At 51.1% G+C, this 26565-nt stretch overlaps 2 protein-coding genes and 1 long non-coding RNA gene across 4 annotated transcripts in view; 1 reads left to right on the forward strand and 2 right to left on the reverse strand.

Annotated features, from left to right (window-relative positions):
* The window catches only part of LOC144326136 (protein AMBP-like), a 144963-nt gene that overhangs the window by 16916 nt on the left and 101482 nt on the right, over positions 1–26565 (reverse strand). The gene's annotated exons all lie outside the window — the stretch shown is intronic.
* LOC144326182 (uncharacterized) lies at positions 5397–26377 on the reverse strand. Its single transcript, XR_013391365.1, has 4 exons — positions 25908–26377; positions 12251–12356; positions 6679–6814; positions 5397–5629 (listed from the first exon to the last, which is right to left on the reverse strand). It is a non-coding gene; the product is annotated as an uncharacterized LOC144326182 (long non-coding RNA).
* On the forward strand, positions 14402–22338 carry LOC114590104 (endothelial differentiation-related factor 1). The gene is made up of 5 exons (XM_028716467.2): positions 14402–14544; positions 16830–16881; positions 19886–20046; positions 21946–22039; positions 22121–22338. Exons 1-5 carry the CDS (start codon positions 14467–14469, stop codon positions 22180–22182), a joined length of 447 nt encoding a protein of 148 aa, XP_028572300.1. The 5' UTR covers positions 14402–14466; the 3' UTR covers positions 22183–22338.

A 26565-nucleotide genomic window follows, 5' to 3' on the forward strand; every position in this document is an offset into this window, starting at 1 on the left:
CAGAGCGCCCCTCGCGCCAGGCAGACATCCGCAGCGTGGGGAGCCCCGCAGGAGTTCCCACGCTGCGGATAGCAGCCTGCCACCCGGCGCGAGGGGCACCCTGAAGCAGAGCGCCCCTCGCGCCAGGCAGACATCCGCAGCGTGGGGAGCCCCGCAGGAGTTCCCACGCTGCGGATAGCAGCCTGCCACCCGGCGCGAGGGGCACCCTGAAGCAGAGCGCCCCTCGCGCCAGGCAGACATCCGCAGCGTGGGGAGCCCCGCAGGAGTTCCCAGGCTGCGGATAGCAGCCTGCCACCCGGCGCGAGGGGCACCCTGAAGCAGAGCGCCCCTCGCGCCGGGCAGACATCCGCAGCGTGGGGAGCCCCGCAGGAGTTCCCCGCAGGACTTCCCACGCTGCGGATAGCAGCCTGCCCCCCGGTGCGAGGGGCGCCCTGAAGCAGAGCGCCCCTCGCGCCAGGCAGACATCCGCAGAGTGGGGGGCCCTGCAGAAGTTCCCCGCAGGACTTCCCACGCTGCGGATAGCAGCCTGCCACCCGGCTCGAGGGGCACCCTGAAGCAGAGCGCCCCTCGCGCCGGGCAGACATCCGCAGCGTGGGGAGCCCCGCAGGACTTCCCCGCAGGACTTCCCACGCTGCGGATAGCAGCCTGCCATCCGGCGCGAGAGGCACCCTGAAGCAGAGCGCCCCTCGCGCCAGGCAGACATCCGCAGCGTGGGGAGCCCCGCAGGAGTTCCCACGCTGCGGATAGCAGCCTGCCACCCGGCGCGAGAGGCACCCTGAAGCAGAGCGCCCCTCGCGCCAGGCAGACATCCGCAGCGTGGGGAGCCCCGCAGGAGTTCCCACGCTGCGGATAGCAGCCTGCCACCCGGCGCGAGGGGCACCCTGAAGCAGAGCGCCCCTCGCGCCAGGCAGACATCCGCAGCGTGGGGAGCCCCGCAGGAGTTCCCACGCTGCGGATAGCAGCCTGCCACCCGGCGCGAGGGGCACCCTGAAGCAGAGCGCCCCTCGCGCCAGGCAGACATCCGCAGCGTGGGGAGCCCCGCAGGACTTCCCACGCTGCGGATAGCAGCCTGCCACCCGGTGCGAGGGGCACCCTGAAGCAGAGCGCCCCTCGGGCCGGGCAGACATCCGCAGCGTGGGGAGCCCTGCAGGAGTTCCCCGCAGGACTTCCCACGCTGCGGATAGCAGCCTGCCATCCGGCGCGAGGGGCACCCTGAAGCAGAGCGCCCCTCGCACCGGGCAGACATCCGCAGCGTGGGGAGCCCTGCAGGACTTCCCACGCTGCGGATAGCAGCCTGCCACCCGGTGCGAGGGGCACCCTGAAGCAGAGCGCCCCTCGCGCCAGGCAGACATCCGCAGCGTGGGGAGCCCCGCAGGAGTTCCCCGCAGGACTTCCCACGCTGCGGATAGCAGCCTGCCACCCGGTGCGAGAGGCACCCTGAAGCAGAGCGCCCCTCGCGCCAGGCAGCCTGCCCGGCGCGAGGGGCACCCTGAAGCAGAGCGCCCTTCGCGCCAGGCAGACATCCGCAGCGTGGGGAGCCCTGCAGGACTTCCCACGCTGCGGATAGCAGCCTGCCACCCGGTGCAAGGGGCACCCTGAAGCAGAGCGCCCCTCGCGCCAGGCAGACATCCGCAGCGTGGGGAGCCCCGCAGGAGTTCCCACCCTGCGGATAGCAGCCTGCCACCCGGTGCGAGGGGCACCCTGAAGCAGAGCGCCCCTCGCGCCAGGCAGACATCCGCAGCGTGGGGAGCCCCGCAGGAGTTCCCCGCAGGACTTCCCACGCTGCGGATAGCAGCCTGCCACCCGGCGCGAGGGGCACCCTGAAGCAGAGCGCCCCTCGCGCCAGGCAGACATCCGCAGCGTGGGGAGCCCTGCAGGAGTTCCCCGCAGGACTTCCCACGCTGCGGATACGGCGCGAGGGGCACCCTGAAGCAGAGCGCCCCTCGCACCGGGCAGACATCCGCAGCGTGGGGAGCCCTGCAGGAGTTCCCACCCTGCGGATAGCAGCCTGCCACCCGGTGCGAGGGGCACCCTGAAGCAGAGCGCCCCTCGCGCCAGGCAGACATCCGCAGCGTGGGGAGCCCTGCAGGAGTTCCCACCCTGCGGATAGCAGCCTGCCACCCGGTGCGAGGGGCACCCTGAAGCAGAGCGCCCCTCGCGCCGGGCAGACATCCGCAGCGTGGGGAGCCCTGCAGGAGTTCCCACGCTGCGGATAGCAGCCTGCCACGCGGCGCGAGGGGCACCCTGCCACCCAGCGCGAGGGGCACCCTGAAGCAGAGCGCCCCTCGCACCGGGCAGACATCCGCAGCGTGGGGAGCCCTGCAGGAGTTCCCACCCTGCGGATAGCAGCCTGCCACCCGATGCGAGGGGCACCCTGAAGCAGAGCGCCCCTCGCGCCAGGCAGACATCCGCAGCGTGGGGAGCCCTGCAGGAGTTCCCCGCAGGACTTCCCACGCTGCGGATACGGCGCGAGGGGCACCCTGAAGCAGAGCGCCCCTCGCACCGGGCAGACATCCGCAGCGTGGGGAGCCCTGCAGGACTTCCCACGCTGCGGATAGCAGCCTGCCACCCGGCGCGAGGGGCACCCTGAAGCAGAGCACCCCTCGCGCCAGGCAGACATCCGCAGCGTGGGGAGCCCTGCAGGAGTTCCCACCCTGCGGATAGCAGCCTGCCACCCGGTGCGAGGGGCACCCTGAAGCAGAGCGCCCCTCGCGCCGGGCAGACATCCGCAGCGTGGGGAGCCCTGCAGGAGTTCCCCGCAGGACTTCCCACGCTGCGGATAGCAGCCTGCCACCCGGTGCGAGGGGCACCCTGAAGCAGAGCGCCCCTCGCGCCAGGCAGACATCCGCAGCGTGGGGAGCCCTGCAGGACTTCCCACGCTGCGGATAGCAGCCTGCCACCCGGTGCGTGGGGCACCCTGAAGCAGAGCACCCCTCGGGCCGGGCAGACATCCGCAGCGTGGGGAGCCCTGCAGGACTTCCCACGCTGCGGATAGCAGCCTGCCACCCGGTGCGAGGGGCACCCTGAAGCAGAGCGCCCCTCGCGCCAGGCAGACATCCGCAGCGTGGGGAGCCCTGCAGGAGTTCCCACGCTGCGGATAGCAGCCTGCCACGCGGCGCGAGGGGCACCCTGCCACCCAGCGCGAGGGGCACCCTGAAGCAGAGCGCCCCTCGCACCGGGCAGACATCCGCAGCGTGGGGAGCCCTGCAGGAGTTCCCACCCTGCGGATAGCAGCCTGCCACCCGATGCGAGGGGCACCCTGAAGCAGAGCGCCCCTCGCGCCAGGCAGACATCCGCAGCGTGGGGAGCCCTGCAGGAGTTCCCCGCAGGACTTCCCACGCTGCGGATACGGCGCGAGGGGCACCCTGAAGCAGAGCGCCCCTCGCACCGGGCAGACATCCGCAGCGTGGGGAGCCCTGCAGGACTTCCCACGCTGCGGATAGCAGCCTGCCACCCGGCGCGAGGGGCACCCTGAAGCAGAGCACCCCTCGCGCCAGGCAGACATCCGCAGCGTGGGGAGCCCTTCAGGAGTTCCCCGCAGGACTTCCCACGCTGCGGATAGCAGCCTGCCATCCGGCGCGAGGGGAACCCTGAAGCAGAGCGCCCCTCGCGCCAGGCAGAGATCCGCAGCGTGGGGAGCCCCGCAGGAGTTCCCCGCAGGACTTCCCACGCTGCGGATAGCAGCCTGCCACCCGGTGCGAGGGGCACCCTGAAGCAGAGCGCCCCTCGCGCCAGGCAGCCTGCCCGGCGCGAGGGGCACCCTGAAGCAGAGCGCCCTTCGCGCCAGGCAGACATCCGCAGCGTGGGGAGCCCCGCAGGAGTTCCCAGGCTGCGGATAGCAGCCTGCCACCCGGCGCGAGGGGCACCCTGAAGCAGAGCGCCCCTCGCGCCAGGCAGACATCCGCAGCGTGGGGAGCCCCGCAGGAGTTCCCCGCAGGACTTCCCACGCTGCGGATAGCAGCCTGCCACCCGGTGCGAGAGGCACCCTGAAGCAGAGCGCCCCTCGCGCCAGGCAGACATCCGCAGCGTGGGGAGCCCTGCAGGAGTTCCCACCCTGCGGATAGCAGCCTGCCACCCGGTGCGAGGGGCACCCTGAAGCAGAGCGCCCCTCGCGCCAGGCAGACATCCGCAGCGTGGGGAGCCCCGCAGGACTTCCCACGCTGCGGATAGCAGCCTGCCACCCGGTGCGAGGGGCACCCTGAAGTAGAGCGCCCCTCGCGCCAGGCAGACATCCGCAGCGTGGGGAGCCCTGCAGGAGTTCCCACCCTGCGGATAGCAGCCTGCCACCCAGTGCGAGGGGCACCCTGAAGTAGAGCGCCCCTCGCGCCGGGCAGACATCCGCAGCGTGGGGAGCCCTGCAGGAGTTCCCACGCTGCGGATAGCAGCCTGCCACGCGGCGCGAGGGGCACCCTGCCACCCAGCGCGAGGGGCACCCTGAAGCAGAGCGCCCCTCGCACCGGGCAGACATCCGCAGCGTGGGGAGCCCTGCAGGAGTTCCCACCCTGCGGATAGCAGCCTGCCACCCGGTGCGAGGGGCACCCTGAAGCAGAGCGCCCCTCGCGCCAGGCAGACATCCGCAGCGTGGGGAGCCCCGCAGGAGTTCCCCGCAGGACTTCCCACGCTGCGGATAGCAGCCTGCCACCCGGTGCGAGAGGCACCCTGAAGCAGAGCGCCCCTCGCGCCAGGCAGACATCCGCAGCGTGGGGAGCCCTGCAGGAGTTCCCACCCTGCGGATAGCAGCCTGCCACCCGGCGCGAGGGGCACCCTGAAGCAGAGCGCCCCTCGGGCCGGGCAGACATCCGCAGCGTGGGGAGCCCTGCAGGAGTTCCCACGCTGCGGATAGCAGCCTGCCACCCGGTGCGAGGGGCACCCTGAAGCAGAGCGCCCCTCGCGCCGGGCAGACATCCGCAGCGTGGGGAGCCCCGCAGGAGTTCCCCGCAGGACTTCCCACGCTGCGGATAGCAGCCTGCCACCCGGTGCGAGGGGCACCCTGAAGCAGAGCGCCCCTCGCGCCAGGCAGACATCCGCAGCGTGGGGAGCCCCGCAGGACTTCCCACGCTGCGGATAGCAGCCTGCCACCCGGTGCGAGGGGCACCCTGAAGCAGAGCGCCCCTCGGGCCGGGCAGACATCCGCAGCGTGGGGAGCCCTGCAGGAGTTCCCCGCGGGACTTCCCACGCTGCGGATAGCAGCCTGCCACCCGGTGCGAGAGGCACCCTGAAGTAGAGCGCCCCTCGCGCCAGGCAGACATCCGCAGCGTGGGGAGCCCCGCAGGACTTCTCCGCAGGACTTCCCACCCTGCGGATAGCAGCCTGCCACGCGGCGCGAGGGGCACCCTGAAGCAGAGCGCCCCTCGCACCGGGCAGACATCCGCAGCGTGGGGAGCCCTGCAGGAGTTCCTCGCAGGACTTCCCACGCTGCGGATAGCTGTATGTATACATTACATACACACACACATGTATACACACACATAGCCCTTCCGATAGCACTTCACACAATCCTCCCTGTTCAGAGGGAAAAGCAGCAACATACCAGAGGATCGTCTTGTCCAGATATTCCTTCTTCAAGATGCAAACTTCACAGATATGAACTTCAAGGAAGGAGCTACTTCGATTGTGCCGAAATGACTTCCTACCAATAATAATAATAATAATAATAATAAATTTTATTTATATCCCCCCCTTCCCAGCCGAAGCTCAGGATGGTTAACAAGAATAAAATAATCCAACATTCTAAAATCATTTCATTATGCAATAAAATAAAAATAAAATAGAAATAAAAAATTCTGCATCTAAGCAATCTTAATTCTACACCCAGATTTTCAAAGGCTGCGCCTTTTCTATTCTATTATCTTTATATGATAGCTCTCTGCAGGAAACAGAGTCTGTTGTCAACGCAGAGAGGGAATTTGTCGATCCGCGGGTGAGAGCGGTAGATCCCTGCCAGAATAAGAATAAGAATAAAATAAAAAATAAAAATACTGGGAGGAGACCGCAGACTCTTGGTCCCTCTATTTAAATTAAAATCTTGAGGAGGGGCACTCTAGCAACCAAAATAGCTCTGCAATGAAGATTTCTACTGTCTTTGAGATGCAGATTCAACTGAGGACTCTGGAACCATTTTAACTTTGCCCTTGTTCTCATTTTGTAAGGACGTTAGCTAGCAATACTCTACCATGTTCTTATTTTTTCTGTCTGAAACGTTATAAGAGATGTGCCTACTTTTAAGTCTGTTTAATCTTGTTTTTAAATAAATTTTAAAAAGAGAACTTTCTTGTTGTCCTGTGTGCCATTCTGGGGGGGGAAAGCCTGAGTCCAGAGCCTACCATTTAGCCGCCTACTGAACCTGTGGAATTTCTGCCTGCATTTTGTGGAAGCAACTTGCAGGGCGGGGCAGCCGGTAACAAGGAAGCATGACCTTCTCCCTTGGGTTCATCTTCTGGCTCTCCCCGGGTACAAGGGAGTGGGGGCAGCAACTACCCCTTGGGATGTGTTCCACACCCCCCCCCCCCGTTCCTCTAAGCCTGGTCCCGCTGGGAGGTAGGACAGGGGAGGGAGGGGCAGGAACATGAGTACAAGGTGGGAGCGTGGTGGAATGAGACCCCTGACATTACTACACCACCCCTGAGGGATGTAAACCACAAAGGAGCCCATTAGGATGCAAGAGGAAGGGGGACTTACAGGAGATCTCTCCAGGCTGTTGCAAAGATGATCCGGAGAAAGGGCCAGAGCGACTGCAAGACTCCAGGACCAGCCAAGCCCAAAACGCATCAGGCCAAGAGAACCACGGGAGGCTGCGCAAATCCCCTGCAGGCGCCTTCGAGAGAAAGAGACAGGCTTGCTTCAGATCATTTGTTTGGCATCCGCATTTGATTGAGTATGCGGTTGAGCAGTGTCAGAAACTCAAGATATATAGGCCCATTTTCATAGTTTTAGATGCCCCATACTCATATTGTGTTGCTCTGGGACACTGATTTACATCGGAGCAGAGGCAGATGGGTCTTCTCAGGGGGACGGCTGGAAGGGGACGATCCTGCTGGGGCTGGTCAGCTGGCCTTGCTCCCCTCTGCCTGCCGACAACCACACCTCCCTTCCAGGAAGGCTCCTTCCCTTTCTTCTTGATATATCGGGAAGGGACCCCAAGGGTCATCCAGCCCAACCTGCTCCCAGGCAGGAATTGGAAATCTCACCCCCTTTGTGTCCTCAGCCCAGCTGGACGCTGCCCTCTTCAATGGCCCTTGGAAGGTGATTCAGGGATCCACTGAGGGATCCACCCTTCTCCTGCAGCTGCCAGTGCAGTCCCGCCATGAAGCCCCCCCTGCCATCCCCTTTTGCGGCCTGAGGTTCTTGGGGTGACTGCTCATCTGCTGACAACATTTCTACCTCCAGGCAAAACAGAAAGCAATGGAGGGTTGCCCTTCAGGCTGGGGTCTTCCAGATCCAAAGTGGGTTTGGGATCCTCCATTAGACAAATCAGCCAGCTCCCTGCCTCAAGTATTTGAACATCAAATATGTCCAGCCCAGATTGCAGTGGAAGAAAGTGGGAAAGGAGCCAGCAGACGACGAACGGGAAGAAATGTGCTTTCCCCCCTGTTTCCTCTTTCTGAAGCACTTTCCCCAGACTCATATTATTATTATTATTATTATTATTATTATTATTATTATTATTATTATGCATCTAGCTGGAAGGGACCCCAAGGGTCATCCAGTCCAACCCACTGCAAGGCAGGAATCTGCGAAGGAACCACAAGGGTTCATTTCATCATCATCATCATCATCATCATCATCAATGGAGGAATTGGGATCTTGAGGAATTAGCTGATTTCAAAACCCAGCAGTGCTTCATCTGAACAATCCATTGTTCAGACATTAAAGGCGGCCTGAGGGGGAAAGCAATGGAGATCTGCACTTTATTTTATATAAAGAATAAATGATTATTCTTATCAGAGCCAGTTCCTCTGGAGTTGCTTCTCCCCCAATTCCAATAAATAAAAATACTATACTGTTAAGGCTTAGGGGGGAAGAGGCCATGTCCCCCTTGGGTGGCTGTGATTAATAATAACAATAATAATAACAATAACAATATTGTTAATAATAATAATAATGTAACATTTAATGATATTCATAATTTATTACTCTTTCCCAGCCACCAGCAGGATATTTTTTAAAAATGAGAAAACGTCATATACTCCAAACTGAGTCCTTTGATAAGAATAACCAGGATAATTGTTGGCAAGTTTGGGGATGGGATGATAATAATAATAATAATAATAATAATAATAATAATAATAATAATAAGGATACATTCAGGCATCCGATCTGTAACATGTCGTCTGTCATTTGCGCAACAAATACATTGTTTCAGATCCAGTTTCCAAGATGCAGTTGGAATAAATAAAAATACGATGCTGTTGAGGCCATGTCCCACTTGGGTGGGTGGGGTTGATAATAATTATAATAATAATAATTTAACATTTAGTGACAATAATAATTTTTCCCAGCCACCAACAGAATATTTAAAAAATGAGAAAACATCATCTGCGACAAACTTCCCCCACCCTTTTAGCTGAATAACCATTATAATTATAATGATAACAATTTAAAAATGAAGGATAATCCTCATTTCTTCTCCTTTCCAAGCCGCTCCCCACAGAATATTAAAAACGTGACAAAACATACTGTATTACAAACTTTGCCTCCTTTTATCATAATCATAATAATCATGACTTAAAAAGTAATGCTAATAATAATTTATTCTTGTTTCCCAGGATGAAAAAGGCGCCCAAAAGGCGCGGGAAACAGCTGAGGAGAAGCAGCTGAGAAACAGCTGGGAGAGAAAAAGCGGGAAAGGGCTGGCCCCGCCCACCACCCGGCCTGGGATTGGCCCAAAGGCCCACCTATCGTCGCCAGGATTGGATGGAGGGAGGGAGTTGCTAGGGCGGCCATTTTGGACAAGGGCAAGGGGACTGGAAAGAGGGAGGGGAAAGAAAGGGCGGAAGAGGCAGCGGCGGCGCCATGTTGGTTGAGGGCAGCGGGGCCTAGACTAGATTTCTGCATTTCAGGGGTCAGACTAGATGCCTCTGGGGTTCCCTCTCTGCATTTCAGGGGTCAGACTAGACGCCTCTTGTGGTCCCTGCGGAGAACGAAGGCTGGAGGGACCCCCCCAAAAAATCCCTTCTGGGAGGTGTCCCAACAGTGCCTGAGGGGTCTGGTTAGGGGTAGACATACATAGGAAAATAAACAGTGCCCTCCTGTGGCCAGTACTGGAATAGACCTCAATAGGAAATTAAACAGTGCCCTCCTGTGGCCAATGCTGGAATAGACCTCAATAGGAAAATAAACAGTGCCCTCCTGTGGCCAATACTGGAATAGCCCTCAATAGAAAAATAAACAGTGCCCTCCTGTGGCCAATACTGGAATAGACCTCAATAGGAAAATAAACAGTGCCCTCCTGTGGCCAGTACTGGAATAGACCTCAATAGGAAAATAAACAGTGCCCTCGTGTGGCCAGTAGTGGAATAGACCTCAATAGGAAAATAAACAGTGCCCTCGTGTGGCCAATACTGGAATAGACCTCAATAGGAAAATAAACAGTGCCCTCCTGTGGCCAGTAGTGGAATAGACCTCAATAGGAAAATAAACAGTGCCCTCGTGTGGCCAGTACTGGAATAGCCCTTAATAGGAAAATAAACAGCGTCCTCCTGTGGCCAGTACTGGAATAGCCCTCAATAGGAAAATAAACAGTGCCCTCGTGTGGCCAGTACTGGAATAGACCTCAATAGGAAAATAAACAGTGCCCTCCTGTGGCCAGTACTGGAATAGCCCTCAATAGGAAAATAAACAGTGCCCTCGTGTGGCCAGTAGTGGAATAGACCTCAATAGGAAAATAAACAGTGCCCTCGTGTGGCCAATACTGGAATAGACCTCAATAGGAAAATAAACAGTGCCCTCCTGTGGCCAGTACTGGAATAGCCCTCAATAGGAAAATAAACAGTGCCCTCGTGTGGCCAGTAGTGGAATAGACCTCAATAGGAAAATAAACAGTGCCCTCGTGTGGCCAATACTGGAATAGACCTCAATAGGAAAATAAACAGTGCCCTCCTGTGGCCAGTACTGGAATAGACCTCAGTAGGAAAATAAACAGCGTCCTCCTGTGGCCAATACTGGAATAGACCTCAATAGGAAAATAAACAGTGCCCTCGTGTGGCCAATGCTGGAATAGACCTCAATAGGAAAATAAACAGTGCCCTCGTGTGGCCAGTAGTGGAATAGACCTCAATAGGAAAATAAACAGTGCCCTCCTGTGGCCAGTAGTGGAATAGACCTCAATAGGGAAATAAACAGTGCCCTCCTGTGGCCAGTAGTGGAATAGACCTCAATAGGAAAATAAACAACGCCCTCCTGTGGCCAGTACTGGAATAGACCTCAATAGGAAAATAAACAGTGCCCTCCTGTGGCCAGTACTGGAATAGACCTCAATAGGAAAATAAACAGTGCCCTCCTGTGGCCAATACTGGAATAGACCTCAATAGGAAAATAAACAGTGCCCTCCTGTGGCCAGTACTGGAATAGACCTCAGTAGGAAAATAAACAGTGCCCTCCTGTGGCCAATGCTGGAATAGACCTCAATAGGAAAATAAACAGTGCCCTCCTGTGGCCAGTACTGGAATAGACTTCAATAGGAAAAGAAACAGTGCCCTCCTGTGGCCAATACTGGAATAGCCCTTAATAGGAAAATAAACAGCGTCCTCCTGTGGCCAATGCTGGAATAGACCTCAATAGGAAAATAAACAGTGCCCTCGTGTGGCCAATACTGGAATAGCCCTTAATAGGAAAATAAACAGCGTCCTCCTGTGGCCAATACTGGAATAGACCTCAATAGGAAAATAAACAGTGCCCTCGTGTGGCCAATACTGGAATAGACCTCAATAGGAAAATAAAGAGCGACCTCGTGTGGCAATTACTGGAATAGCCCTTAATAGGAAAATAAAGAGCGACCTCGTGTGGCCAATACTGGAATAGACCTCAATAGGAAAATAAACAGTGCCCTCCTGTGGCCAATACTGGAATAGACCTCAATAGGAAAATAAACAGTGACCTCGTGTGGTCAATACTGGAATAGCCCTTAATAGGAAAATAAACAGTGACCTCGTGTGGCCAGTACTGGAATAGACCTCAATAGGAAAATAAACAGTGCCCTCCTGTGGCAATTACTGGAATAGACCTCAATCGGAAAATAAACAGTGCCCTCCTGTGGCCAATACTGGAATAGACCTCAATCGGAAAATAAACAGTGCCTTCCTGTGGCCAATACTGGAATAGCCCTTAATAGGAAAATAAACAGCGACCTCGTGTGGCAATTACTGGAATAGACCTCAATAGGAAAATAAACAGTGCCTTCCTGTGGCAATTACTGGAATAGACCTCAATCGGAAAATAAACAGTGCCCTCCTGTGGCCAATACTGGAATAGACCTCAATCGGAAAATAAACAGTGCCTTCCTGTGGCCAATACTGGAATAGCCCTTAATAGGAAAATAAACAGCGACCTCGTGTGGCAATTACTGGAATAGACCTCAATAGGAAAATAAACAGTGCCTTCCTGTGGCCAATACTGGAATAGCCCTTAATAGGAAAATAAAGAGCGACCTCGTGTGGCCAATGCTGGAATAGACCTCAATAGGAAAAGCAACCCCGGAGGAGGGAAGGAAGCGGAGCCATGGATCCTCCGCTCACAACCGCACCAGATTTGAAGCAGGAAAGTGGGAGAGGAGCTGCTGACACGAGTGTAAGGGGCTCCCCTCCAGCTTTGCTGCTTCCCAGAGAGCCTGGGAGGAGGGAATCCGCTGCATGGATCCCCTTCCCTCCCTCCCTCCTTGCTGGCTTGGCCCCATAAGACGCGCAGACATTTCCCCTTCCTTTTTAGGGGAGGAAACCTGCGCCCTCTGGAGCCCAAAATATGGTACCTGGTTCAAGCAATGCTTCATCGGAAGAAATTAAGTTTCCCACCCATTGCTTTGTCACCTTCAGATGGCCTAACAAGAACAGGAAAAAGGAGACAAACCTCACCAACACGGGGGAAGCCAGGAGGTGCTGCCCTACCCCAATCAAATAAATAAAGATACTTTACTGTATTTTTACTGTACTGTACTGTGCTGGTTAGGGGGTCGGTGGGATATATCAGGACTGGAGTGGTTTAAAAATGTTCTTATGTGTTGTATGTTAATTTCTATTTCTATTTCTTCCTCTTTTACCTTCACGTCTGCAGCTGACTTTTCCTCCACCTCCTCTTCTCCCTTCGTCACGCGAAGTTTCCTCCTCCTCCTCCTCCTTTTCAGAGCAGGAATTCAGCATATAGACCTAAGAAATATCAATAATGTCCATTATTTTCACAAGAAGGGAAAGAGGGATCCCCGTCCAAGCAGACCTAGAATATGTCCAGCCCAGATTGCAGTGGAAGAAAAAATCAAGTGGGAAAGGAGCCAGCAGACGACAAACGGGAAGAAATGTGCTTTTCCCCCTGTTTCCTCTTTCTGAAGCCCTTTCCCCAGAATCATATAATTTATTATTATTATTATTATGGTGCATTTAGCTGGAAGGGACCCCAAGGGTCATCCAGTCCCACCCGCTGCAAGGCAGGAATCTGCGAAGGAACCACAAGGGTTCATTTCATAATAACAACAATAATAATAATTTTATAATTGTAATAATAAGAAGTGGAGGAATTGGGATCTGGAGGAATGAGCTGGTTACCAAACCCAGCAGTGCTTCATCTGAACCAGACACTCTTCAGCTACAGTTTCCAATACAGTTTTAAAGGCAGCCTGACAGGGAAAGCAATGGAGATGTGAAGTTTGATTTTCTATAAAGAATAAATAAGAATTAGAATTATTCTGATCACAGCCAGTTCCTCTGGAGTTGCTTCTCCCCCCAATTCCAAGAAATAAAAATACTATACCGCTAAGGCTTAGGGTCTCCCACTTGGGTGGGTGTGATTAAAAATAATAATAATAATTTAACATTTAATAATAATAATTTATTACTATTTTCCAGCCACCAAAAGAGTATTCTTTTTAAAAAACGAGAAAACATCATATACTACAAACTTCCCTCACCCCTTTAGCAGAATAACCCTGATAATTATAATGATAGCAATTGAAAAATGAAGGCGAATCCTCCTTTCTTCCCCTTCCCCAGCTGCTCCCCCCAGAAGATTCAAAACGGGACCAAACATACCGTATTGCAAACTTCTTCTTTTTTTAAAAGAAATATTTATTACAGTTTTACAAAAAATATAAGTTTGCAGAATAAAGTTGACAGAAAACATCAGTTTACAGAATAGAGAAAATTCAAAGAAAAATTAACCAACTAGAAAACACACATAGGAAAGAGGAATAAAAAAGATACAAAATGCAAAGAAAAAACTAAGAACTAGAAAGAATTTTTTTTAAAAAAAATCCATTTTTCAATCTCTTTAAGCTCATTTCCTTCTTTCCTTGACCTCCTCACACCTCCCCTTTTTGTATTCCCGTTTAGAAAATCCTTTCAGCAAATCCTTACCCTCTTTCATGTCTTGCAAACTTCCCCACGCCTTTTCCAATAAGAAAAATAAAAATCATTTAAACAGTCCTGCGAAGAATCCTCTATTGTAATAAAAAGGCGCCAAAACTGCCTCGGCGTCCCGGGCGTGGGAAACAGCTGAGGAGAATCAGGTGAGAAACAGCTGGGCGGAGAAAAAGCGGGAAAGGGCTGGCCCCGCCCACCGCCCGGCCTGGGATTGGCCCAAAGGCCCACCTATTCGCCGCGCGTGCGTCGAGCGAGGGGGTTGCTAGGGCGGCCATTTTGGGCGAGGGCAAAGGGAGTAGAAAGAGGGAGGGGAAAGAAAGGGCGGAAGAGGGGGCAGGGCCGCCATGTTGGTTGAGGGCAGCGGGGCCTAGACTAGATTTCTGCATTTCAGGGGTCAGACCAGATGCCTCTGGAAGTCCCATTTCTGCATTTCTCCTTATTATTATAGATTAGTATATATGGGACGAGGGGACGGGAAAGAGGGAGGGGGAAGAAAGGGCGGAAGAGACGCCTCCGACGCCATGTTGGTTGAGGGCCGTCGACCATCCTTTCTGCGCATGCTCTACAGCCGGGGCAGCTTCACAGTCGCTTCTGCGCATGCTCCCCAACCTAGAGCAAGGGGCGTTACAAACCACCTACGGTCGTTTATGCGCATGCTCTACAGCTCGCGAAGCACTATCATCCTTTGTGCGCATGCTCTACAGCCCGGACAGCGCCACCCTCCCTTCTGCGCATGCTCCCCCACCAAGAGCGAGAGGCGTGACGCAACCCAACCAGCCAATCCCGCGACGCCGGTTTAGGTCGGGCAAAGCCGATTGGCGGGCGTGCCTCCGGGAGGCGGGCCCTTCTTCACCAGCGACCAATAGGCGTCCGGGAGGGCGGTGGAGCCAGCCAGAGCGGCGCCATGGCGGAGAGCGACTGGGACACGGTGACGGTGCTGCGCAAGAAGGGGCCCAGCGCGGCCCAGGCCAAGTCCAAGCAGGTGAGCGGAGGCCTCTCCCCGCACAACCGCCGCCGGCCCTCTCACGGGGCGCTCTGGAGGGGCCAGGCCGCGGCGCGACCCTCCAAAGCCCCTCGCCCGCCGAGGCCACGCCCCCCGGCGGCTCCCATTGGCCGAGCCCCTCGCCCGCCAAGATGGCGGCGCGCCAGGCCACGCCCTCTCAAAATGGCGCCCTGAATTCTCCTCAGAGAGACTTTTCCCCTCAGTTAATTAGAAATAAATGGGTTCTGTTGGATTTAAATGGGATTAAAAATGGATATGTGGTGTTAAATTTTAAGTTCTCTTCAAATAAAAATAAAAACGAACAAGCTCCACTCAATTTAATGAGAAATAAATGAACTGCGTGCAGGTGAAATTGGGTTAAAAAGAAGTGAGTTCCATTAAATGGGATGAAAAATGAAATAATTGCATTTAATTTAAATTGGGTTAAAAATAAGTGAGTTCCATTAAATGGGATTAAAAATAAATTAATTGCATTCAATTTAAATTGGATTAAAAATAAGTGAGTTCCATTAAATGGGATGAGAAATAAATTAATTGCATTCAATTTAAATTGGGTTAAAAAGAAGTGAGTTCCATTAAATGGGATTAAAAATAAATTAATTGTATTCAGTTTAAATTGAATTAAAAATAAGTGAGTTCCATTAAATGGGATGAGAAATAAATTAATTGCATTTAATTTAAATTGGATTAAACAGAAGTGAGTTCCATTCAGTTTAATGAAAAGTAAATTAATTGCATTCAATTTAAATTGGATTAAACAGAAGTGAGTTCCATTAAAAGCTATTAAAAATAATTTAATTGCAAATAAGTGAATTGCATTCAATTTAAATTGGATTAAAAAAAAGTGAGTTCCATTCAGTTTAATGAAAAGTAAATTAATTGCATTCCATTTAAATTGGATTAAAAAGAAGTGAGTTCCATTAAATGGGATGAAAAATAAATGAATGCCTTTCAATTTAAATTGGATTAAAAATAAGTGAGTTCCATTCAATTTAAATTGAATTGAGCATAAATACGTTCCATTATATTTCAATTGAACTGAGAATACATAAGTTCCATTATATATGAATTGGATTAAAAATAAATATGTTCCGTTCAATTTAAATTTTAAGTTCCATTTTAATTTAATTTAAAAAGAACAAGCTCCATTCAATTTAAACTGAATCGAAAATAAGTTGCCTTCAATTTAAATTGGATAAAAAATAAACCATTCCATTCAATTTAAATCGGATTAAAAATGAATACGTTCAATTCAATTTAATTTTTCAGTTCCATTTAAATTTAATTTAAAAAGAACAAGCTCCATTCAATTTAAACTGAAATGAAAATGAGTTGCCTTCAATTAAAATTGGATTAAAAATAAATCAGTTCCATTCAATTTAAACTGAATTGAAAATAATTACGTTCCATTCAATTTAAATGGGATTAAAAATAAGTTCCATTCCATTTAAATTGAATTGGGAATAAATAAGTTCCATTTTATATATATATACACACTTTCCTTTCTGCTTCTGCATAGCCACCAAATTCCTTAATTATTTGTATCCTCTTAAAATTTGGATACGTATTATTTGTTTCCTCTAGAAAAATTGATACGTATTATTTGTTTCCTCTAAAAATTTTGATACGTATTATTTGTTTCCACTAAAAATTTTGATACGTATTATTTGTTTCCTCTTATTTGATACATATTAAGCTGGTTGGGTATTTGCCATAACAATAATAAATAATAACATAAATATTGGTCCTTTTATGTTTACGCTAACATTTCAAGTTGTTTCCAGTCCGTTTTAAAATAAGCCGGAAATGTTGAACGTTTTTTCTTCTTCCTGATTTCTTCTGCTTCCTTTCCATTTCTGCTTTCCTTTCCCCCCCATATATATATATATATATATATATATATATATATATATATATATATATCATTCTATTCCCCCCCGAAATGTCATTTTATTAAATTAGACAAGACCCTGGTTTGATTCTGATTATAATATAATATACTATAATATAATAATAATAATAATAATAGTATTTATTTAATAAATCAAATAACAAATAACAAATCTGAATTAAAATCTGTAAATCTCTCTATAAAACCCCAAGAATAAGAATTAACTCTACTTTGCACTAGTCTCATAACAAATGAGACAGATCTGCAAACCAAGGAAATCTTGATTAAATACACAATTCACGAATTAAAAAGAAGAAAAATTAATATATATATTTAAATTTCTCCCCTTTTCTGTCCCTCTTTTCTGCCCCAGGCTGTCGTTGCAGCTCAGAGGCGAGGCGACGACGTGGAGACCTCGAAGAAATGTAAGTTTCCCCAATTTTTAACGGTATTTGGTTTGAGCTCCTTGAGTCGCTTGGAGGTTTCCTCCAGTGGAATTTATTCATTATTATTATTATTATTATTATTATTATTATTATTATTATTATTAATGGAATTTATTTACTGATATAGATGGGCAGGTCTCAGGGTGGGAGAAAGAAACAGCGGGGTTTTTTACCGGGGAAGAGGTAAAAAGAGATTTTCCTGTGCCTGTAAAATGCCTTCTTTTGGCTGCTGGTCCCTTATTTTCAAATCTGCAAGTTGCATCCTTCCTCCTTGGGTACCGCTCCTCCTCCTTGAAGCATCCTTCTTCTTCCTGTCTCCTCCTGCATCCTTCCTCCTCCTCCTTGGGTACCACTCCTACTTGAAGCATCCTTCTATTTCCTGTCTCCTCCTGCATCCTTCCTCCTCCTCCTCCTTGGGTACCACTCCTACTCCTTGAAGCATCCTTCTTCTTCCTGTCTCCTCCTGCATCCTTCCTCCTCCTCCTCCTTGGGTACCACTCCTACTTGAAGCATCCTTCTACTTCCTGTCTCCTCCTACATCCTTCCTCCTCCTCCTCCTTGGGTACCACTCCTCCTCCTTGAAGCATCCTTCTTCTTCCTGTCTCCTCCTGCATCCTTCCTCCTCCTCCTCCTTGGGTACCACTCCTACTTGAAGCATCCTTCTACTTCCTGTCTCCTCCTGCATCCTTCCTCCTCCTCCTTGGGTGCCACTCCTCCTCCTTGAAGCATCCTTCTACTTCCTGCCTCCTTCCTTCTCCTCCTTGGGTACCACTCCTCCCCCTTGAAGCATCCTTATTCCTGTCTCCTCCTGCATCCTTCCTCCTCCTCCTCGGGTACCACTCCTAATCCTTGAAGCATCCTTCTTCTTCCTGCCTCCTCCTGCATCCTTCCTCCTCCTCCTTGAAGCATCCTTCTACTTCCTGTCTCCTCCTGCATCCTTCCTCCTCCTCCTCCTTGGGTACCACTCCTCCGCCTTGAAGCATCCTCCTTCTTCCTGTCTCCTCCTGCATCCTTCCTCCTACTCCTTGAAGCATCCTTCTTCTTCCTGTCTCCTCCTGCATCCTTCCTCCTCCTTGGGTACCACTCCTACTTTAAGCATCCTTCTTCTTCCTGTCTCCTCCTGCATCCTTCCTCCTCCTCATCCTTGGGTACCACTCCTCCTCCTTGAAGCATCCTTCCACTTCCTGTCTCCTGCATCCTTCCTTCTCCTTGGGTACCACTCCTCCTCCTTGAAGCATCCTTCTTCTTCCTGTCTCCTCCTGCATCCTTCCTCCTCCTCCTCCTTGGGTACCACTCCTACTTGAAGCATCCTTCTATTTCCTGTCTCCTCCTGCATCCTTCCTCCTCCTCCTCCTTGGGTACCACTCCTACTCCTTGAAGCATCCTTCTTCTTCCTGTCTCCTCCTGCATCCTTCCTCCTCCTCCTCCTTGGGTACCACTCCTACTCCTTGAAGCATCCTTCTTCTTCCTGTCTCCTCCTGCATCCTTCCTCCTCCTCCTCCTTGGGTACCACTCCTACTCCTTGAAGCATCCTTCTTCTTCCTGTCTCCTCCTGCATCCTTCCTCCTCCTCCTCCTTGGGTACCACTCCTACTTGAAGCATCCTTCTTCTTCCTGTCTCCTCCTGCATCCTTCCTCCTCCTCCTCCTTGGGTACCACTCCTACTTGAAGCATCCTTCTACTTCCTGTCTCCTCCTGCATCCTTCCTCCTCCTCCTTGGGTGCCACTCCTCCTCCTTGAAGCATCCTTCTACTTCCTGCCTCCTTCCTTCTCCTCCTTGGGTACCACTCCTCCCCCTTGAAGCATCCTTATTCCTGTCTCCTCCTGCATCCTTCCTCCTCCTCCTCGGGTACCACTCCTAATCCTTGAAGCATCCTTCTTCTTCCTGTCTCCTCCTGCATCCTTCCTCCTCCTTGGGTACCACTCCTACTTTAAGCATCCTTCTTCTATCCTCCTGCATCCTTCCTCCTCCGCCTTGAAGCATCCTCCTTCTTCCTGTCTCCTCCTGCATCCTTCCTCCTACTCCTTGAAGCATCCTTCTTCTTCCTGTCTCCTCCTGCATCCTTCCTCCTCCTTGGGTACCACTCCTACTTTAAGCATCCTTCTTCTTCCTGTCTCCTCCTGCATCCTTCCTCCTCCTCATCCTTGGGTACCACTCCTCCTCCTTGAAGCATCCTTCCACTTCCTGTCTCCTGCATCCTTCCTTCTCCTTGGGTACCACTCCTCCTCCTTGAAGCATCCTTCTTCTTCCTGTCTCCTCCTGCATCCTTCCTCCTCCTCCTCCTTGGGTACCACTCCTACTTGAAGCATCCTTCTTCTTCCTGTCTCCTCCTGCATCCTTCCTCATCCTTGGGTACCACTCCTCCTCCTTGAAGCATCCTTCCACTTCCTGTCACCTCCTGCATCCTTCCTCCTCCTCCTTGGGTACCACTCCTACTCCTTGAAGCATCCTTCCACTTCCTGTCTCCTCCTGCATCCTTCCTCCTCCTCCTCCTTGGGTACCACTCCTACTTGAAGCATCCTTCTTCTTCCTGTCTCCTCCTGCATCCTTCCTCATCCTTGGGTACCACTCCTACTCCTTGAAGCATCCTTCTTCTTCCTGCCTCCTCCTGCATCCTTCCTCCTCCTCCTCCAAGCATCCTTCCACTTCCTGTCTCCTCCTGCATCCTTCCTCCTCCTCCTCCTTGGGTACCACTCCTCCTCCTTGAAACAGCTATGGCTCAGAAGTCGAACATACCTGTGCCTGGAAAATCCCTGATTTTGGCTGCTGGTCCCTTATTTTCCAATCTGCAAGTTGACAGCTATGATCTAGTCTGACCCCCAGAAATGGGACCCCAAGAGGCATCTAGTCTATTCCTATTCCTATTTTATTTCATTTCACCGGGGAAGAGAGGGAGGGAGACATAGGCAGCATGTTGTAACTTCCTGTCTGGACAGGAAGTGATGTTGCCGCGCTTGATGCCTCGCTTTGTCCCTCCTCGCAGGGGCGGCAGGCCAGAACAAGCAGCACTCCATCACGAAGAACACGGCCAAGCTGGACCGGGAGACGGAGGAGCTGCATCACGACCGGGTGCCGCTGGAAGTTGGCAAAGTGATTCAGCAGGGGCGCCAGGGCAAGGGGCTGACCCAGAAGGACCTGGCGACGGTAATGATTAAAATAATTATATTATAATTAATGATATTGTAATTGAAATAATTAAAAATTATTAGCTGTTGTTGAGGGTCATTATTAGCTGTGGGGAAGAAAGACGTGAAGTGATGAAGTTCATTTTATAAGAATATTGGTTTTGGAAAACCAATATAAGAATATTGAGTTGGGAAAACCGTTAAAAGGATATACGGTTTGGGGAAACCATTAAAAGGGAAAACTGAAATTCAACCAGGGGGATACGAGGAAGACACATAACAATGCTACTAAGTTTGGTTTAAAAACGGTTGAGATTTGCTTAAAAAAAATGGAACATCAATAACCTCCCTCTCTATGGAGGCGCAGATTACAGCTATAACAAAGGCGGCATTTTTTCATCTCCGCCAAGCTAAGCAGTTAGCCCCTTATCTCTCTCGCCCTGATCTAGCCACTGTGATCCATGCGACGGTCACCTCCAGACTGGATTATTGTAACTCGCTCTACGTGGGGCTGCCCTTGAAACTGACCCAGAAACTCCAGCGGGTGCAGAATGCCGCGGCGAGACTCCTTATGGGGTCTTCGCTGCGAGATCACATTCATCCGGTACTATACCAGCTGCACTGGCTCCCGGTGGAGTACAGGATCAGGTTTAAGGTGCTGGTTTTAACCTTTAAAGCCCTATACGGCCTAGGACCCTCGTACCTACGGGACCGCCTCTCCTGGTATGCCCCACAGAGAAACCTACGGTCTGCAAATAACAACATCCTCAAGGTCCCAGGCCTCAGAGAGGTTAGGCTGGCCTCAACTAGAGCCAGGGCCTTCTCGGCGGCGGCTCCAATCTGGTGGAATGCTCTGTCACAAGAGACTAGGGCCCTGCGGGACCTGACATCTTTCCGCAGGGCCTGCAAGACAGAGTTGTTCCACCAGGCCTTTGGTCAGGGCGCAGCCTGACTCCCTCCTCTGGCAACCTGCACAGAATTTTGCCTAATCGGTTGCCAACAATTTGATTTTAATTAATTTTTATAATGGAATGTTTTTAGAATGTTTTTAGAATTTGACTGTTTGACTATTTGACTGTTGTTAGCCGCCCTGAGCCCGGCTTCGGCTGGGGAGGGCGGGATATAAATAAAATTTATTATTATTATTATTATTAACTACCAGAATGCACAGAATTTTGCTTGATGGTTGCCATTAATTTGATTTTAATTTGATTTAACTAATTTTATAATGAATGTTTTTAGAATGTTGGACTATTTTGATTGTTGTTAGCTGCCCTGAGCCCAGGTTCGGCTGGGGAGGGCGGGATATAAATAAAATTATTATTATTATTATTATTATTATTATTATTATTATTATTATTATTACCAGACTTTGAGAAGACATCTGAAGGCAGCCCTGATTAGGGAAGCTTTTAATGTTTGATGTATTACAGTATTTTAATATTTTTTTGGAAGCCGCCCAGAGTGGCTGGGGAAGCCCAGCCAGATAGGCGGGGTATAAATAATAAAGTATTATTATTATTATTATTATTATTATTATTATTATTATTATTATTATTGTTGTTGTTATTAAAAAATGGAAAATGTGCTTTTGGCCCCGGAACTCGCATTCGGAACCCGGAGCCAAGACGCTTAACAATGTGACTAAGTTTGGTTTAAAGATGGTTGTGATTGACGTTTGTTTGCTTGGAAAAAAAATTGGAAAATCAATAAAAAAAGGGGGGGAATCAATAAAAATGGGGGGAAATCAATAAAAGGGGGAGAAATCAATTAAAAATCAATTAATAAAACATATGGAAAATCAATTTAAAAAAAAGAAAGAAAGAGGAATGTGCTTTTGGCCACGGTAATTTTGGCCCCAAAACTCGCACTCGGAACCCGGAGCCAAGACGCCCCCCTCTCTCTCTTTCTCTTTCAGAAAATCAACGAGAAGCCGCAGGTGATCGCCGACTACGAGTCGGGCAAGGCCATCCCTAACAACCAGGTGCTGGGCAAGATTGAGAGAGCCATCGGTAAGCGGGGCGGCGGGTTCGAGGAGGGGGCCGGGTGGCGGGTTCGAGGACGCGCGGCTGACCCCCCTCCTCTCTTCCCAGGCCTCAAGCTCCGCGGGCGGGACATCGGGAAACCCCTCGAAAAGGGCCCCAAGGCGCAGTGAGGACAAAGCCTCGAAAGCCGGGGGGCGCCGGGCGCCATGGGGCGCCCGGGGTCTCCCCGCCCTCCCGCCCCGACTCCGGACGGGCGGGAGAAGCCGCCTGCCAGCCGGCGGCCCATCTCCTCTTTCTGCAGATCCAATAAAGCGAATTAAAATGGTGGGCGCGTCTCGAACCCGGGTTTTGTCTGGCGTGCTACGACTCCCAGAATCCTTTGCGGGGGTGGCGGGTTCAAAGGGGGCGCCGTCGAAGCTTCAAACTACATCTCCCAGAATTCTTTGGGGGGCTAGAGGGTGCCTTAGAAGGTTCAAACTACATCTCCCAGAATTCTTTGGGGGGCTAGAGGGTGCCTTAGAAGGTTCGAACTACATCTCCCAGAATTCTTTGGGGGGGCTAGAGGGTATCTGAGAAGCTTCAAACTACATCTCCCAGAATCCTTTAGGGGGATGCCCTGTTCAAAGGGGAGTAGAGGGCGCCTTAGACGCTTCGAACTACATCTCCCAGAATCCTTTAGGGGGGTGCCCTGTTCAAAGGGGAATAGAGGGCGCCTTAGACGCTTCAAACTACATCTCCCAGAATCCTTTAGGGGGATGCCCTGTTCAAAGGGGAGTAGAGGGCGCCTTAGACGCTTCAAACTACATCTCCCAGAATCCTTTAGGGGGATGCCCTGTTCAAAGGGGAGTAGAGGGCGCCTTAGACGCTTCAAACTACATCTCCCAGAATCCTTTAGGGGGGTGCCCTGTTCAAAGGGGAATAGAGGGCGCCTTAGACGCTTCGAACTACATCTCCCAGAATCCTTTGGGTCTAGAGGGCATCTGAGAAGCTTCAAACTACATCTCCCAGAATCCTTTGGGGGGATGCTGTGTTGAAAGGGGAATAGAGGGCGCCTTGGAGGCTTCGAACTACATCTCCCAGAATCCTTTAGGGGGATGCCCTGTTCAAAGGGGACTAGAGGGCGCCTTAGACGCTTCAAACTACATCTCCCAGAATCCTTTAGGGGGATGCCCTGTTCAAAGGGGAATAGAGGGCGCCTTAGAGGCTTCAAACTACATCTCCCAGAATCCTTTAGGGGGATGCCCTGTTCAAAGGGGACCAGAGGGCGCCTTAGAGGCTTCAAACTACATCTCCCAGAATCCTTTGGGGTCTAGAGGGCATCTGAGAAGCTTCAAACTACATCTCCCAGAATCCTTTAGGGGGATGCCCTGTTCAAAGGGGACCAGAGGGCGCCTTAGAGGCTTCAAACTACATCTCCCAGAATCCTTTGGGGGGTCTAGAGGGCATCTGAGAAGCTTCAAACTACATCTCCCAGAATCCTTTAGGGGGATGCCCTGTTCAAAGGGGACCAGAGGGCGCCTTAGAGGCTTCAAACTACATCTCCCAGAATCCTTTGGGGGGTCTAGAGGGCATCTGAGAAGCTTCAAACTACATCTCCCAGAATCGCTTGGGGGGGCTAGTAAGCGCCTTAGAAGCCTCAAACTACATCTCCCAGAATCCTTTGCGGGGATGATCTCACCACTTCCTGTTCGGGAGCGGGGTGGGAGGGCGGGATCCCAGGGGCCACCACTTCCTGTTCCTGTTTGGGCTGAACCTAGACGAGCTGCGGCACCAGGAGAGCAGCGAGGAAGAGGAGCAGCGCGCCGTCTTCTATAATTTGTACCCCAATAATAATAATAATAATAGTAGAGACATCGCCTTGCCAACAAAGGTCTGTATAGTTCAAGCCATGGTTTTCCCAGTAGTGATGCATGGAAGTGAGAGCTGGACCATCAAGAAGGCCGATGGCCGAAGAATGGATGCTTTTGAATTCTGGTGCTGGAGGAGACTCTGGAGAGTCCCATGGACTGCAAGAAGATCCAACCTATCCATTCTGAAGGAAATCGGCCCTGAGTGCTCACTGGAAGGACAGATCCTGAAGCTGAGGCTCCCAGACTTTGGCCACCTCATGAGAAGAGAAGACTCCCTGGAGAAGACCCTGATGCTGGGAAAGATGGAGGGCCCAAGGAGAAGGGGGCGACAGAGGAAGAGATGGTGGGACAGTGCTCTCAAAGCTACAAACATGAGTCTGACCAAACTGGGAGGCAGTGGAAGACAGGAGTGCCTGGTGTGCTCTGGTCCAGGGGGTCACGAAGAGGCAGACACGACTAAATGACTCAACAACAGCAACAATAATAATAATAATGTTTATACCCTAATAATAATAAAGATATTTTAATAGTAATAATATTTATACCCAGCTACTAATAATGATACTTGAATAATAACGATATTTATACCCTAATAGTAATAATGACATTTATATAACAATATATATTATTTATACTGTATATTGGTAATAATAATAATAATACTAATAATAATAATAATAATAATAATAATATTTATACCCTAATAATAATAAAGATATTTTAATAATAATAATATTTACACCCATCTAGTAATAATGATAAAAGGGACGCGGGTGGCGCTGTGGGTAAAAGCCTCAGCGCCTAGGACTTGCCGATCGGGTGCGCTCCCGTTGTTCGGACCCAACCTAGCAGTTCGAAAGCACTCCCGGGTGCAAGTAGATAAATAGGGACCGCTTACTAGCGGGAAGGTAAACGCCGTTTCCGTGTGCGGCTCTGGCTCACCAGAGCAGCGATGTCACGCTGGCCAGGTGACCCGGAAGTGTCTGCGGACAGCGCTGGCCCCCGGCCTCTTGAGTGAGATGGGCGCACAACCCCAGAGTCTGTCAAGACTGGCCTGTACGGGCAGGGGTACCTTTACCTTTTAGTAATAAAGATATTTTAATAATGATAATATTTATACCCTAGTAGAAATAATGCTACTTAAATAATAACGATATTTATACCCTAATAGTAATAATGATATTTATATAATAATATATATGATTTATACTGTATAATGGTAATAATAATAATAATAATAATAATAATAATAATAATAATAATAATAATAATATCTATGCCCTAAGAATAAGAAGGATATTTATATGACCACAACGACAACAAATTTATTTATACAAGAACAGCAATTTATTAATTATACCCCGCCCATCTGGCTGGGCTTCCCCAGTCACTCTGGGCGGCTTCCAACAAATTATAAGAATAATAACAATATTAATAATAATAAATAATAAAATACATACTATGTACATATACTATTTAGCAATCTCTTATAGTCTCCTATAATTATTTGGTTACATTAATAATAATAATAATAATAATAATAATAATAATAATAATAATAATAATAATATACATTACTCAAACATCTGATTACTATAGACATAGCAAAACACACGTGGCGTCTTCCAGTCACAATAAATTCAAAACATTTCCGGGTGAGCTTTGACCAATGAGGCCGCGAGGCTGACGTGCCACTCCGCCGCTTCTTACGCCCTCGCCCAATCGGAGCCCGCCACCGTCGTTCTCTCCCCGCCTCCCATGTCGACGTGACTGCGCCTCGCCCAATCAAAAACCCCGCCTCGCCCAATCGGACGCCGATCTCGCCCAATCTCTCCCCGCCTCGCCCAATCGGACGCCGCTACCGGCGTTCTGCCCCCGCCTGTTCTATCCATGCGCCTAAGCCTCACCCAATCAAAAGTCGCGACCGAAGTTCCATCCCCACCTTCGCTTTCCACGAGCCTGCGCCTCGCCCAATGGGAACCCGCCTCCGCTTTCCACGTGACTAGGCCTCGCCCAATCAGAAGTCGCCGCCGGCGTCCCCTCACCGTGATATTCGGCCCAGGCGTAGCCGCGCACGACGTCCTTCCTCGGCCCGGCGCCCGGCGTGGTGACGCGGACGAGGACGTCCTTGAAGACGCCGTCGGCCTCGTCGATATCCACGTCGGAAACCAGCTTCAAATCTCCGACCGCCATTGCTGCGCTTTCTGAGGAGAAATGAAGAGCGCGAAGGGCCCAGCCAATCAGCGCCCGCGTTCACAGGCACGGGACCAATGGCAACACGGCGTCTGCGGAAGCCCCACCCCGGAGGCGTCTTTTGACAGGTAGGCCCAGCCAATGGGCGCGTCGCTTTATCTGGCGGGGCCAATCGTGCGTCGTATGCCGCGCAGGGGGCGGGGTTAGGTTCTTCGATAGGTCAGCCAATGGGCGCGTCGCTTCTCGCCGACGGGGCCAATCGTGGGTCGGATGTCGCGCAGGGGGCGGGGTTAGGGGGCCTCAGCCAACCGACGCGCCGTGACGCGACCCCATCGCTTGAAAAGCGTCCTGAGCGAACTACAATCCCCATGATGCTTTCCGTCTAGGCGCAGCAGAGGGAATGGCCATGCCAAGCCCCAGGTGCACCTTGGGAACTGTAGTTTTCAGGCCGAGACCCCAAAGAGCGCGCCTTCTTCCCAGGCAGTGCTAGAATTCCCATCGAAATGGGAG

Source organism: Podarcis muralis, chromosome Z, assembly GCF_964188315.1.
Source record: "Podarcis muralis chromosome Z, rPodMur119.hap1.1, whole genome shotgun sequence".
Taxonomy (NCBI): domain Eukaryota; kingdom Metazoa; phylum Chordata; class Lepidosauria; order Squamata; family Lacertidae; genus Podarcis; species Podarcis muralis.

Excerpts from the sequence above, each read along its gene's own strand:
- LOC114590104 (XM_028716467.2), top strand. The coding sequence starts at position 14,467 with ATGGCGGAGAGCGACTGGGACACGGTGACGGTGCTGCGCAAGAAGGGG. Across the intron at positions 14,545-16,829 it reads CCCAGGCCAAGTCCAAGCAG|GCTGTCGTTGCAGCTCAGAG; the intron begins GTGAGCGGAGGC and ends TTTCTGCCCCAG. Across the intron at positions 22,040-22,120 it reads CAAGATTGAGAGAGCCATCG|GCCTCAAGCTCCGCGGGCGG; the intron begins GTAAGCGGGGCG and ends CTCTCTTCCCAG.